General features: G+C 44.0%; 1 protein-coding gene across 8 annotated transcripts in view; it reads left to right on the top strand.

Annotated features, from left to right (window-relative positions):
* The first annotated feature begins 8229 nt into the window (after window positions 1-8229).
* Window positions 8230-15198, top strand: part of RIC8B (RIC8 guanine nucleotide exchange factor B) — a 100647-nt gene continuing 93678 nt past the window's right edge. For all 8 annotated transcript variants that reach the window (XR_006381418.1, XR_006381416.1, XR_006381415.1 and 5 more), the window contains exon 1: window positions 8230-8402. Coding sequence is in view for 5 of the 8 variants with exons in the window: in XM_044229178.1 (XP_044085113.1) it covers window positions 8319-8402 (84 nt within the window). In the remaining 3 variants the exon portion in view is untranslated. The remainder of the gene's footprint in view (window positions 8403-15198) is intronic.

The raw sequence follows: 15198 nt of genomic DNA, 5'->3' as shown, positions 1-15198 counted from the left end.
GTGCTTTCCTCTTCTTCCAAGGAGGTCAGAACCTTTTGTGCTTCGTCAGCCTCCTCCCTGAAGCTCGTCCTCCGTCCCTCCTCCTGCACCTCGCACCCCCCCCAGTCTTCTCACCCCCATATTTTGCTGCTGCTGGTGTAGGTGCGACAGAAGACGTGGGCCCCAAGAGTTGAGAAAGGAGCTGTTGCTAGGAAAGGAGTGTGGGTGAAAAGAGGAGGTGGGCGGGAGGAACAGGGCTCCCCAGTCGTATTCCTCCCTTCGCCAGCATAAATGCCTAAGAGCTAAAACCAGTTGTTGGAGAAGGATGATGAGAAATGATGAGGTCTGACCGTGACAGCAGGGGTGAGAGAATCAGCCTCGGGAACAGCTGCAGGGCTGCCGCTCCGTGTTGAGACTGGCCTCCGGACAGGAGGAAAGAGCCTCGGAGAGAAGCTGAGAGGAGTGGATTCTTTGGGAACTGCCAGACTGTGCTCCCACTGGGCTGACCTCCGGAGTGGCCCGGCCCGCGCCTCTCAGACCCCATCAACGGCGAGAGGTGAGATGAGTCAAGGAAAGTGAGTCTAAGCGAGGAGGCCCGCAACACGCTCCCCTCCCCTCGCTCCCGGCGACAGGCGGCGCATCTCCGAATTGGGTCTGCCTCCCTGGATGGAGGTCCCCATTTCTTGGGGTCTGCTCTGCGCCAGGCATATCATCAGATGGCCCGTCTCCACCCCTCACAACCTCCTTGCAATGCCAGTGGCGTAACCGTCTCTGTGTACGGATGAACAGACCAAGGCCCAAAGTCACACACGGTTAAGTGGCAGGGCTGGGATCTGAACACACAACGGCCCCACTCCAGCATCTATGCTCTTCCTACAACCACACTCTTGCCTTCTTCCTCCTTCCTCCTTTGTCTCCACACCACCCCCCACCCCCTCACCCCTGCCAGCCTCTCTCCTAAGCGCCTTTGGCTGGTGCAGTTTTTAAATCAACCTTGACCATGGTAATAGAACCTACTGGGGTTGAAAAGAGTTTCAGAAGTTCTGGGAAATTCTTGTGTGCGCTCAATGAAGGCAGTCTCTAAGCTGGGCACCAGATCCTTCCCCCACGCCCGAGGTGGCATTCCACTCACTGTAAGTCAACAGCACGCGAGCTTTCCCTCTGTCATTTCCCAGGGTACCTACGAACAATACATGATCAAGGACCAAGATTGGGTCATTCTACACAGAAACAGGAACAAAAGAAAATCAGTAATAATGTAAAAAAAAAAAAAATACCAGGTCACAGGAGGATTTTTATTAGCAGGTTGAAAAAAGACTCTGCAGGGGAGGTGCAATGAGCCAAGTATTCAGGAGAATGAAGTCATTTGAAGGGGGGAGGCGGTGGGGGGGCCTGGCTACCTCTTGCTGTTCAGGTCACTACCCTTTGACAGCAGTGGCCTCTGACCTCAACAACCCCACAATTCTGTTTTGACTGACCCTGAAACCCATGAAATTCAGATGTAGGCACTGCCCAAAAGTTGAGATAAAGCTGACTAATATGGGAAAAGCTCCCGGCATGTGCCCCCAGCTGAAAGGAGCTGGCAGTTCTTTGGCGGTAGATGCAATTTATTCTGTCCTCCTCCTTTCAGGGAAATGCTAATCATTCATAGGCAACTGGAGGGGAAGACTAAAACGTGTTGATGATGAATGACAATAATCCTTTGTCCACTCCTGCCTCCTCCTAGGGTTGAACCTTAAGAGTTTAATCAAATGTTGGTAAGTAAATTAATGCTTTACTGCCTAAACAGTTAAAAAGCAAGTGGTGGGAAGACAGGCTTTGAGAATATATTTCTTCTGACTTGTGAATCTCAAACACTTAATTGCAAAGACACGGATATAGGGTGTGTGTGTGTGTGAGTGTGTGTGTGTGTGTGTGTGTTTTAAGTGTTTTAGTCTCCTTACTTACACATACACATATATATGACAATGTTTCCACACAGTCCTATCCCCTGTTATATTGTGTCAGCCTTAAAGACATGAACTTCAAGGCCGAAAGACCAAAGCAGTGTGCTAGAATTACTCTTCTGTTGTTATACCTCAGCAACAACAAAACTTGTGTGTTTGTACACCAGTAGGAATAACATGACCTTTATCCCCCGATCTTCACATCATTGTGAGGGAGGCTGCAGTTTTCATTCCAGTTCAGCCAACATTTCAGGGGCTACTCCACACTGGGGCTGCTGTGCTGCCCACTTGGATGGCCATCTCTTGTAACCCTCCAAAGTTTTATAATGCTCGCAGCACCTGAGAAAAATCAATGCTCAAAGAGGGTGAGTGACTTATCCCTGAACACCCAGGGACAGAGTTAAAATTCAAACAAGTCTTTCGGCTTTCAAGTTTTCCAGTGAGATACAAAAAATCGGTTGTCAGTAGGGGTTTTAAAGAATTTCACGAATGATGGGCTTCTGAGATGCACACAGAGAGTCGGGACTCAAATCCAGGTTTTCCAATCCCCGGTCCCGGGGCCATTTGCCACATGACAGCACCGCCACCCAAAGCGCTGGGTTTTCCCAAGAGGTGTTGGATGGGATTCCAAGCCAGCAAGATGCAAATAGGTCTGACCCACATTCCAGCTCTTGGATAAATAAAAACTCCTAAAGGGCAGAGCCCATTTTGTGTGTTTCATTTGAGAGTCCCACTGTGGACAGTCAATATTAAACAACGATAGAAGGACTAACAGCATGGGTTCAATTTTAGCAATTAAAATACTGGGAACATGCCTGAGGAACCTAATAAAAGTGCTGAAAGGCTGGATCGAGTAATCGTAGATTTTTAGGAGTTTGGTTTTTTTTTTTAATTTTTTATTTATCAGACAGACAGAGATCACAAGTAGGCAGAGAGGCAGGCAAAGAGAGAGAAAGAAGGAAGCAGGCTCCCGGCTGAGCAGAGAGCCCGTTGCAGGGCTCGATCCCAGGACCCTGGGATCATGACCTGAGCTGAAGGCAGAGGCTTTAACCCATTGAACTACCCAGGTGCCCCAGATTTTTAGGAGTAAAAAAAAAAAAAAAAAACAAACCTTCAAAGTCATCCAGTCCAACTCTAATTTTATGATACCTGAGAAATTAAAATAATCTGCACAATTATCTTAAACCAGCTGGCAACAGACCCTTTCCTGTTTCTCAGTGTTATTTATCTTTGTCATATGGCATGGTAAGAGAATGTTTTCAGGAACATCACATTCCACAAACTGAAGTTGCACTGGTTGGCTGTGGGGTCATCATTGATAATGAACTGTCTCTCAGATTTAACTTTTACTTATCCCACTGACCAACTGACCTCTTAAGAAATCTCCACTGCTGGCTTTCAAGTTTAACCAGGTTGGTATTTTTCAATAAGTGTCTCACAAACAACCCCCCCACCCCCCCCCACCCCCACCCCCCCACCCCCCCACTCCCCCCCACCCCCGTCTGCTGGCCCTCCAAGCTCTCTCCACTATTCTCTCTTTGTAATTCACCTTCTCCAGGAAGGCTTCTCTGCTTCCTTGTCTTCCCATTAATTTGTATCTTGCTTTGATTTGCACAGTACTCAATTCTCCCCTTCCTGCTAGAAAAGATCCATGGATTGCCTGGCTGTTTCTTAGACCCCCAAAGGACAAGATAAATGGTTTCTACTCACTTTTCACTCACTTTTATTTTTTTGGGGGGGGGGTGCCTAGCACAACACTGTGCTCCAATAAGCACCAAATATTTGTTAAAGGAACAGACCATGTTAATTAGCTTCACTACAAAAGGGGGATTATTGGTAGAAAATGAAATAAAAATCACTTTTATCTGCTAGGTTATTCTGAATTCTCAAAGACTAACGGGTCACAGGCACACGAGTTTGATAAGTCACGGAAAAACTAGTTGTGGTTGATATTCTATCAAAATCTCGGCCCAGGGACACCTGGGTGGCTCAGTTGGTTGGACGGCTGCTTTCGGCTCAAGTCATGATCCCAGAGTCCCGGGATCGAGCCCCGCATCAAGCTCCCAGCTCCACGGGGAGTCTGCTTCTCCTTCTGACCTTCTCCCCTCTCATGCTCTCTCTCACTGCCTCACTCTCAAATAAATAAATATCTTAAAAAAAAAAAAAATCTTGGCCCAGTGGTTCTCAACCCTGACTGCTCACTCAAATCAACTTGGAAGCATTTACAGCTACCAAGACCTCACCACAGATCAACTGAATCAGAATCTTTGCAGGTGTCCCCAAGCAATGATTTGCAATGATTTGCAATACATTGGTATTTGATCGGCACATACTGATTCCTACAACCTCACCCTGATTGAACAGATTTTTCTAAAGACTGAGCATGATCAAATATGGTTTTGTTGTTCTTGGAATCATGGAGTTTTGGAACTGAGAACTAAGATACTATCTGGGCCAACCCCTTTATTTTATAGCTGAAGATTCTGTGACTTAAGAGAGATTGAGCAAGTAGCCTGACACAGTGGCAAGGTGATTCCTGTGTGACAAGGTCATGTCCTGAGTTAGTGGAATTCTCTGGTTCAGGGACTGTAGCAAGTAAACCAAACTGTTCTGTTCTTAAATTTCTGCTTTCTTCTATAGAAAATGTATAAAGTGTGTGTGTGTGTCTGTGTGTGTGTGCACGCGCGCACGCAAGCACTCGCTCACCCATGCACATACAAGATTTGGATTTTAAAAGCTGTTAGCACCAGGTACTCCTTAAAGACCAATCTGGCACATTCCATCAAGCCCATTGTCACAGCAGAGGAAATGCCACAAGGGGATATATCAAAGTCTAAAAGAAATGACTAGTATGTATTTGCGGGTTTTTTCACTGGCCCCGATCCATAACATTTTATGCTATCAGAGCCCAGTGCACTTTTAACCCTTAACTATACCACTTATTAGTAGACTTATTGCTTGTGAGCAAGCTAATCAACACCCTGAACTTCCCTTTTCTCTATAAAAAGGAAGATAGTGCCTGTCCTATTGACCTTGCATTTTTCCGCCATTAAGAGGATTAACTTAGATGATCTATTTGGAGATATCTGAGAAGAGTAAAGCACTATGTGAATATATGTATAGAATATACATATGAATAGAATAAATATATGTATAAAATCATTATATTACTATCCTTCAGAGCAACGACTCGTGAGTACTTATGTATTTTTTTTATTATCTGGGCTCTAAATCCTAATTCTTCAGTACATGCCACCCAAGAATCAACAGGAACTGGAGCTATGCTGGACTAGAAGCTCTAGTCACTGAAAGTATCACATAACTAAATATTCAGGGAGGTAAAGTGATGTAGTGACCAGGATTTAGCTAGTCTAGGCTCTAGTCCCAGAGTCTGCTTTTAGCTATTGACTTTGGACAAGTCACTTAATGTTTCTGGGACCAGAGTCTCGTCAGTGGTCAAAGGATGACTTGAATTAGAGTCAAAGATCCTATTGATTTACAAAATCAGAATATTAGTGCTTAATTAAAATTACTAAAGTGCAATTTCCCAAGTTGTTAATTGATGTCGTTTTACATTTTTTTAAAATCTCTTTTTAGAAGTATAGGGTTGGAGGCTAAAAACACAAGCCTATTTCTGGTAAACAGATATTTTGAATCCATGTCTAAGACCCTCTTTAAAAGAAACATCTCAGGGCACCTGGGTGGCTCAGGTCATGATCTTGGGGTCCTGGGATAGAGCCCCACATCAGGCTCCCTGCTCAGTAGGGAGTCTGCTTCTCCCTCTCTTTCTGCCTCTCCCCACAGCCCAGCTCATGCTCTCTCCTGCTCTCTCTCAAATAAAGTCTTTTAAAAAATTCTATAAAAGAAACATCTCAACTTTGATACTTCATGCTTGTTAGTATCCTGTCATGGTGTGCTTGTTCCAAAAATAAATATATGGTTACCTAAAAGGCATGTAATATACTAGACACAGAGTAGGAACCCAAATACTGTTACCTTAAAGCTCTCAGTTTGAGTCCTAGCTCTTGTTACCTAGCTCCTCTGAGCCTGTTTTCTTATCTATAAATGGGAACAGTACCTTTCTCAATGATCCATTGAGACAGTGTATATTAAAATGTTTTGTACACTGTTTAAAAACAATTGCAAGATATTACTATTATCTAAGGAATGTAGCTTATTATTACCGCAACACCTCTAAGAACTGTACTTTCTTTTTTTTTTTTTTTAAAGATGTTATTCATTTGACAGAGATCACAAGTAGGCAGAGAGGCCAACAGAGACAGAGAGAGGGGGAAGCAGGCTCCCCGCCCAACGGAGAGCCCCATGCGGGGCTCAATCCTAGGACCCTGGGATCATGACCTGAGCTGAAGGCAAAGACTTTAACCCACTGAGCCACTCAGGCACCCCAGAACTGTACTTTTGATTTCAAGAGATAGATTAAAATCTTTTTGAATTAGTTTATTATGGGCACAGCACGTACTCCAGGGCCTGGCTCAACAAATAATGCTCAATAAATGCCGCATGAAACGTGTAATCCACAGAAAGACCAAAAGCTCCATGAGCTTAGATTCCATATTTCTTTTTATCGCCAAATTCCCAGAGCTAGCACAGCGTCTGACACATAGAAGAAATAGAATAATTATGAGAGGAACAGATTTCTGTCCCCTCTAGTTCCTCTTCCGCACAGCTCAGGAGGTCGACATGGGCAGAAGAGGCATTAAAGAGGATTTTGGGGGAAGGCTGCTTGGAATGGAAGTAAGAATTACTCGGGAAATTCACTCATTCTCTAACAAATAGCTTGGGAGAGCAAAAAGAGCATAGATTCGGAGTTCAGGTTGTTTCCAAATTGTCCAGTCTTGGTATATTACTCTATTAACCTCTCCAAGACCGTTTTTTTCATCTTAAAGTGAGAATAAGAAGAGAACAGTACCTCCCCCAAAGGGTTAAGCCCTAGACTGGAAGCCCCATAAGAGCAGGGGCATTTTGGGGGGCCCACTGTACCTACACTGAGCAGTACTGAACTTTATTGAAGAGTGTCGGGCACAACGCAGGTTCTCAAGTACTTGTGGACTTTGTGAGACACCGACTGAGAGGACACAGGTGAAGCATGTAACAGGAACATGGCACACAGTAAAAACATTTAGCAAACCTGAGCCTCTTTCACCTTCCCTTTCCGCATCGCCACTATCATCACTAGGACATCAGTATTATTTACACGACTAGAGGGTGTAGAGCAGCTGTCTTTGGGGAAAAGACCCGGATTTAAGTCTCTCATTCCCATTTACCAGCTATGTGACTTAGGACAAATTACTTAACCTATCGGGGTTCCTTTGCTTCCGCAAAAATCTGCGTGTCGCGAGAATCAGAAGCTGCATGGCGACCACCTATCACTGAGTCTGGAGCCCCCGCGGCACGCGATACGTGGCAGCCACTATTACTAAGGGAAAAAAAAAAAGGCCCTTTTATCCAGATAAGTGCCTGCAATTTCCCACATTACTGCGGCTGAATACATAACATGACCGCAAACAAGGGGAGGAAGGAAAGAATTTCAGAAAGACCGAAACCGCTAAACGAGAAAAAGAGGGAATTAAACCGGTGCTCGGCAGTTCCCACCAAGGGGTGCCAGTTTCCGCGACTGTCAACCTGCCCGACCAGCCAAGGCTAGAGCAGGACAGTCAGCTCCGATAGGAACAAAAAGGAGGCAGAGCCGACGCTTACACCCTCCCCCTAACGGTCTCCTCGCCGCCGGCCTCGAACGGCCCCGGGACTCCCGTTTCCGGCCCTGGCCGGACCACAGCTCCCAGCATGCCTTTGGGGGGAAGTCTTTCCCGCTGGATGACTACTAATCCCGGCATGCCATTCGGCAAACCAGTAAATTAGATGGAAGAGGGGAATGCCCCCAACGAACGCAGGGAATTGTAGTCCATTTAGGTGCTGGCTCTTAGAGGGGAGGAGAAGAGCCGGGTCGCTCTCGTCAGCTGAGGAGAATGATTCATAGAGGAGGGTCAGGAGAGAAAAACAGTTCTGTCTGCAAGCGCCCACTTAAAAGGCTGGACTTTTCTCCGAGGGAGGGAGAGGCTGGAGAGTAAGCCAGGCCTCGGGACTGACCCTGCCTCAGGCCGCTCGTCAGGCCTCTATCGAGTTCTGGGCCTTGACGGGGGCGGCCGCGAGGCGCCGGTTGCTGGGGGACCGTGACGTCGCGGGGTGAAAGTTGAGGGGCGGTGACGTCGGCCCAGCCCGGGCGGAGGCTGGCGGGTTGGAGGCAGGAGGGAGGGAGGGAAGGAGGGAAGGAAGGAAGCTGGGAACGAGCGAGCGAGCGGGGGCGCGAGGCGTTTACCTGGAGGCAGCGGCTTGGGCGCGCAGAGCGGCCGCGGCTCCCCCGCACCTGCGGCCATGGATGAGGAGCGCGCCCTTTACATCGTCCGGGCCGGCGAGGCGGGGGCTATCGAGCGGGTCCTGAGGGATTACAGCGATAAGGTAAAGAGCCCTGGACCCGGGCGTGCGGTAGAGCACCCCCGGGCCGCCCTCGGGGCTTGCACCTCGCATCCCTCCCAACCCCCTTCATTCCGGGGATGCGCGTTACTCTCCCCCGAAAACGTTTCCGGCGTGGGCATGCGTGTTTGTGCCCCCAGCTTTCCCCGTCCGTGCATCCTGCATCCCCCTGCCCCCACTCTGGCGCCCACTCCTCTGATTCCGGCCCAGCAGGCTGCCCTGTGGTCCTCCTCCCAAGCGTGCAAGTCACACCCCCGGAATCCGTAGATGTGCGTCTGTGCCCTGTGCCCCGCTCTGGGATGCCTAAATGCACGCGAGGCTTCCTCACCTGTATAGCATGAAAATCCGTGTTTCCGTGCTTAAACACGGCCCTTGATAGGCATAAAACCTATCAGCCACGATGGCAATTCTTTGTATGCCTACAGCACCGCACACTTTCAAGGCTTGATGTCTCCTGTATGGTCAAACTTGATTCTTAGGGTGTTTATAGGGTAGATGGTACCATCCTTCCCATTTTATAGATGAGAAAACCGAGGCGTTAAGAACTGAAATCATGCCAAGGTCATGGACGTACTATGTTGTAAGTTGGGGGTAGGTTCTGACTCCGAATAATACCTATTACATGTATCGGATTAACAGCTTTCCCATCCATCATCTCATTTAATCTCAACAGCAGTCCTGTGAGGTTTTATCTTCGTTTTGCAATTGAGATTGTTTCTGTTAAGTAACTTGCCCAAGGTCATCCTTGTGAGCTGAGATTCCAACCTAGGTCTTCAAACCATTAATTGTTCTTTCCACTTAACAACTGTGCAGTAAAAAGGTATCTTGTTATAAATCCCATCACTTCTCTGAATGTTTCTCCAAGAACCATTAGCTCTCCATTACTTCTCCTTCCAGGAATTTTACGTGCGCACTACAAAAGGTAGCATATCACACATTTATTCTTCATTTAGGAGACTATTTTATAGGAATTGACTGACTATTCACTAATGTGAAAACAGCCAACACCAAGTCTCACTTGAGGTACTGCATCTTCTTCCTTTCACTTGCTCCCACTCCTAGTTTCCCCTTCTGTGTTTGCTGTGTGCCCACCACTGCACTTTATTGTACTTTGTATGACTGAGCTGCCATTGTGCTGTTTCTGCCCTGGGTGGAGAAGATCCAAAGATAAGACACCTTCATTTCCATCTCATCTTCCCAAAATCCCTGTGAGGAAGGTGGTGGTATTCCCCATTTCCCAAATGACATTTAGGATAAGGTTGCCCTAAGTCCACACAGTCACTGAGAGATGGGGCTGGGATTTGAATATAGGTTGTCTGACAGCTCTTTCTACACTACTATGTTGCTTTCTCTGGGAGGATGTGTGGCTTGATTAAATTCTGTTTGTATCTTGCTCTTCCACTCTCTGATACGCTTTACTATTGCGTATCTGCCTAATTTAGGAGAAATTCATTTAAGGCATAGGTGTACATATTGTGGAGATTATATTCATTTAACCCGATTTGTAACTCCTTTCCAAAAAGAAATTGAGGCAGCTACCAACTGATTTTCAAAATCCGTTGAATCAATGAGTATTTATTTTGCAATTACTATATGCCAGATATCCAGCATTAAATAGGAACTTTCTTCTTTACGGAAGAGAGGAGGGAAAAACCCCCAACTGGATCTTACCACTTTCTTCAATATTTCTCCTTCCCTTCATGTCTAAGCTGACCAGAACTTCAGATTTGATTCCTTGAGTTTATCTCTTCCTCTCCTTGATCTCCCTCCAGGTTGGTTTCCACTAACTACTGGCCAGGTGCTGTCAGAGCTTAGCTTCTGGACATCTCCAGCTCTCCTTTCACATCAGGAATGTTTTTAAAGTTATAGTGCCCGGTGTATATTATTTAAGGCGGTATTCCTGAAGTATTCTCTGAGCCATGCCTGAGAATGCTCTGATTTGACACAAGCCCCATCAGTCAGCTCCTTCAGAAAAGAGCTCTCATGTTTAATGCTGATTATAGTAGGGCTAGCTTACAAAGAAAATAGCTAAGGCTCATATTGACAATGGGGCTTTGCCCCTCAAGGCAAGGGAGACCTTGGAGGCTGATGAATAGGAAGGGGAAGTATGACTGTGGTGGTCTGGCGATAAAAATGGGGAGGTGAAATTAAACTACCCAGCTGTATGGGATATGGAGTCTAAAACCCTTAAAAAGCTGAATATTGTGTGCTTCATTTTCCTCATCTGGAAAAATAGATTTGAGAAATGTTTAGGGACATTCAGGAGTCTAACCAAGAATGGAAATAAAAGACGTACAGGGAAAGTGACAGGTTATTTGGGGGATGAGGTTCTTTATGGTACCTTGTTTCTCTAATAAAGCTAGAACTTGGGACAGTTCTAGAAACACAGTGTACACATTTGAGTAGGGTTTGTAAATAGCCTGGACCATGTAAGAGGACTTTTTGCTTTCCAGTTTGATGTTGAGTTCCAGCTCTTTGAGTTCATTCCACAGATTTTTGCAGAGAGCATGTTTAATGGGCTCTTCCTGCCAGATAGTAGAAAGAAGGTAGAATTTAGAGTCCGATAAATCTTGGTTCAAATCTGCCTTTTATTGGCTTCATGGCTATGGATGTTATTTTAAGCCTGAGTCTTGGCTTACTAATCTGTAAAATAGGGATACTATTACCTAAGTTATCATGTGGCTTAAATTAACTGAAGTTTAATGCTGTACACTGAACACAGTGCACCTAGGAGGCGCTTACTCAGTGAGTTATAGTTCTAGTGATCAAGGTACTGAGGACGTCCTGTGGCCATAGCACAGGCTCTGGAGCCAGACTGCCTGGACTCTGATTTTTAACTCACCATCTATGTGGCCTAGGACAAGTTACATAACTTTGTTGTGGCTCAGTTTCCTCACCTGTCAAACAGGGACAATAATAGTACCTACAGCATAGGTTTGTTGTCAGGATTAAGTGAGTTATATGTCTAAAGCACTTAAAACAGTACCTGGCAGTGAGGAAGGCAGGAGTTAAACCTGCAGCACTGAGTTGATGTAGCCTGATTTAACAAAAAATTAGGGGAGTATACTCTAGTCTTTCTTTTTCCTTGACACTTATATTTTCTTATGGGTAGCAAAATACCTTGTACCTTGTTTAGAGCATAGTTACCTATCTGGCTCCAGGTAACAACATCTAATTTCTACTGTATTACTGAGACTCTAATTTTCAAGCCTTCTTCCTTCATTCCCTGACCCTTGTTATTCTGGGGGAGAGGGAAGATCCATCTATCCCAGAAAAAAATGAAATTTGTCTGTTTCTCAAGGGCATAATGTAAGTTGACCTAGCATAGGAAAGTATTAAAAAACAAATAGAGAGAATGGTTACTCTTTTTCATTTGTCTCAATTCACCTGTTAACCTTCATTGAGTGCTTGCTATGTTCTATGTATTATCTATCCCAAGCATTTTCACACGTCATCACGTATAATTCTCTTACATTATTACTTATGAGAAAGATAGAAGTATTCTCTTTCACAGGGAATAGGAAAGACAAGTGACTACCTTTGGGCTCAAGGGCGTATAGCTAGAAGTGGCAGATTCCATATCCATATTCTTTAGATTCCATATCCAGAACTCTTTGTGCAAGGCCATGTTGCCTTTACCCTGTCTATTCTGTGTTTTTGAGCACAGAAGAGAAAAATGTTTTCAGGACCAATACAGTACTTCCTTTGGTTACCGTTGGGTCCTAATCACCTCCACTCCAGTTATAGAGTGAGCTATTAATTATGGGACATATGGATTGGTCTAGTGTAGGCTGTCCAGCCTCCTCCTCCTTCAAGTCCTGTTCTGGTAACAGATTTACTAGAAGGGGGCCTGGGTGGCTCAGTCAGTTAAGCATCTGCCTTCAGCTCAGGTCATGATCCCAGACTCTTGTGATCAAGTCCCACATCAGGCTCCTTGTTCAGTGGGGAGTTTGCTTCTCCCTCTGCCTCTGCCTCTTCTCCCCCCACACCCCCCACTCGTGTGCTCTCTCTCTTTCTGTCAAAATAAATAAAATCTTTAAAAAAAACCCAACAGATATAGTAGAGAGATTACCACCTTTATGGTGTTGTTAGGATTATCAGAACAGTGATCAACGGCCCTGACATATACAGTATTATCTTAGCTCCCTGAATCAGAGGATATTTAGACTGGAAGGAATTTCAAAGGTAATTGGATCTGTCCCCTTTAGTTAATAAGTGAAGAGACCGAGCCTTGAGTCATCAACTATGATGATAGAGAGATGGCTTGGTAGCTGTAGAGACTACCTGGATTTATGATTATCCCATAGCAATTTCCAACAGGATTCCATTTTGGAAATATGACAAATTTATGACCAAATTAAAGATAAAAGTTATATAAGATTTAGGGAAGTAGGTAGGTCTCCAAGAGTACTCCTCATAAGAAAAGAAAATGATACTGATCACAGCAAGGTCTTCATTTATGTGCTAGAAGAACCTGATGGATAGGGACCTAATATTGAGCCAGTTCTAGAAATACAGGCTACACATTTGTATAGGGTATGTAAATATCCTGGACCATGTCAGAGGACTTTTTGCTTTCCAGTTTGAGGTTAAGTTCTGACTCTTTGAGCTTGTTCCACAGATTTTTTGCAGAGGAGCATGTTTAGTGAGCTGTTTTTTGTTATACCTTGTTCTTGTTTCCAGACTTATAATTCTCAATAACTGAGAATTATACAATCTCAGTTACTGGCGGTTAGTTCTAGGAATAATCTCTGTTCGTGAAATACAGCACAACACACACACACACACACACACACACACACACCCAGTAGGCTAATTCCCTTGTATCAGTACTGTTTGAGTATATCTTCTAAAATATGAAATGACTCCTAGTTCTCTAGTAGGTCAGTATTTGGCTAGATGCCACATCATGGGCCATGCTATAATAACAATAGAGGCCACTTATTGAACACCTGCAATGTGCAAGGTGCCATACATAAAAGATAAGGAAACTCTGACAGGTAGTAAAGTTGGATAACTTGACCAAGGTCACACTTTTAGTAAACAACAGGACTGTACTCAAACCCAGTGCCGTCTCACTCCTAAACCTGAGCTTTTTAGAGCCTACTCATGGGATATAAAACCTACAGGGAGGAGTCCTCTTAAAAATCTGGTCTATCACGGAGCTGTTCCTAGTTTACTTGGTCTCTAAATTGAACAATGGTTTTACTCTTTAGTTTATATTTGACTTGTTGCTCCTGTTCATCTGGAAATTAAGCATATAAAGAAGGTGAGGTGGCTGGCTGTTGGCTAGCAGTTCTGTAAAGGTATTTACAGCCAGAAATGCTAGTTCCCCTTCCCTTCCCTTTCAGCCTTTGAAAAGGTATAGAATAAGGACTAGAAGTACTAAACAGATTAGGTACAATCTAAGTTGTATAAAAGAAACCAGCCCTAGAGAAGCCAACATCTTTGGATCCAAATAATCATAGAGGGCTGAGCTTCTGAATAGATTGGCACATTCAAAATTCAATTTGTATTGCCTCACATGCAAGTACATTTTCTAATTAAATTAAGCCCTCATGCTAGTTAGGGCTTTTGAAAGCTTTTCTTTCTTTCTTTCTTTCTTTGTTAATGTTGTGGTTTTATGACCGGATCAGCCTTGCATTTAAAAGTAACAGAAAATTTAGTCCTTGGTACTATTCTAAATTATCACCTTAAAAGATGAATTCTATGTAGAAATTGTCTGAAAGATATTTTTATAACTTAATGAGGGTCTTTCCAAAAGATGGTTTCTTTCTCTGTTCCTTTAACACAAATGCCAGAAAAAGTTGAGGAGAACCATTATATTGGCAACCAGGTTCATTTATCCCAGATAATTTATGAATTTAATATTTCACATATAATGGAAAAAGTCAGCTTTCTTGGTCTCTGCGTGCAATTTATTATCATATGTATTGGACTTTTATTATGCTTCAGTTTAAAACCTTAGCCTGATGTCTGCTGCTTCTTTATCTAAGGTTAGTTTTTATTAAACCTTGCCTATAAATTCCTGAGTTACAGACTTCGGAGTTACAACTTGTTCTTCCTTTCTCTCTTCTTTCTTTCTTTCCTTGTTCATTCATTCATTTTTCTTTCATTTTTTAAATTTCCCTTTTAATTAGGAAAATAATATACCAACAATGGATCTTGTCAGACCTCACCAGAAATCCTACCACTGCTATACAGTTGCTTTTACTTTTGCATTTTAACACTCAAGCCTTTGTTCTAATGCATCCATGTACTTAAACAGGTACTGTCACCATAGACATCTAGCTTGGTGTTTCACTATTTTTCTACTTGATGCCATTATAAGTAATCTTCCATGTTGTTAAGATATTTTTAGCCATCTTTTGTTTTAATTGCAATGTAATATTTTATCAGTGGGTGCACAGCAGTTTATTTCCTCAGTCTCCTGTTGTTGGATATTCAGACTGTCTCCTTCTTCCATAATATTAGATAACACTGCAAAAAATATGATTATGTATATAATTTTTCTCTCCTTCTGGATGACTTCATTAGGATAAACTTCCTAGGAGTAGAAGTTCTGGGTCAAAGGATGTGAATATTTTTATGTTTTCTAGTATATGCTGCCAAATGACTTTCACTTTTAGAGTTTATGTCAGTTTATACTGCTGCCAGCAATAGCACACCTGGATTATTGATGCCTATTTCTTAGAAGGCTTTACGTCCTCAGTCTTGGTCTCCTTTGATCTGGCCTGTAAGCAGCTGCCCAAAATATTCTTCCAGAATGCTCTACTGTTCA

The sequence above is a fragment of the Neovison vison genome, chromosome 12, assembly GCF_020171115.1.
Source record: "Neovison vison isolate M4711 chromosome 12, ASM_NN_V1, whole genome shotgun sequence".
Lineage (NCBI taxonomy): Eukaryota > Metazoa > Chordata > Mammalia > Carnivora > Mustelidae > Neogale > Neogale vison.
The sequence above is the reverse complement of the archived record's forward strand: the minus strand, read 5'-3'. Positions and strand labels throughout refer to the sequence as shown.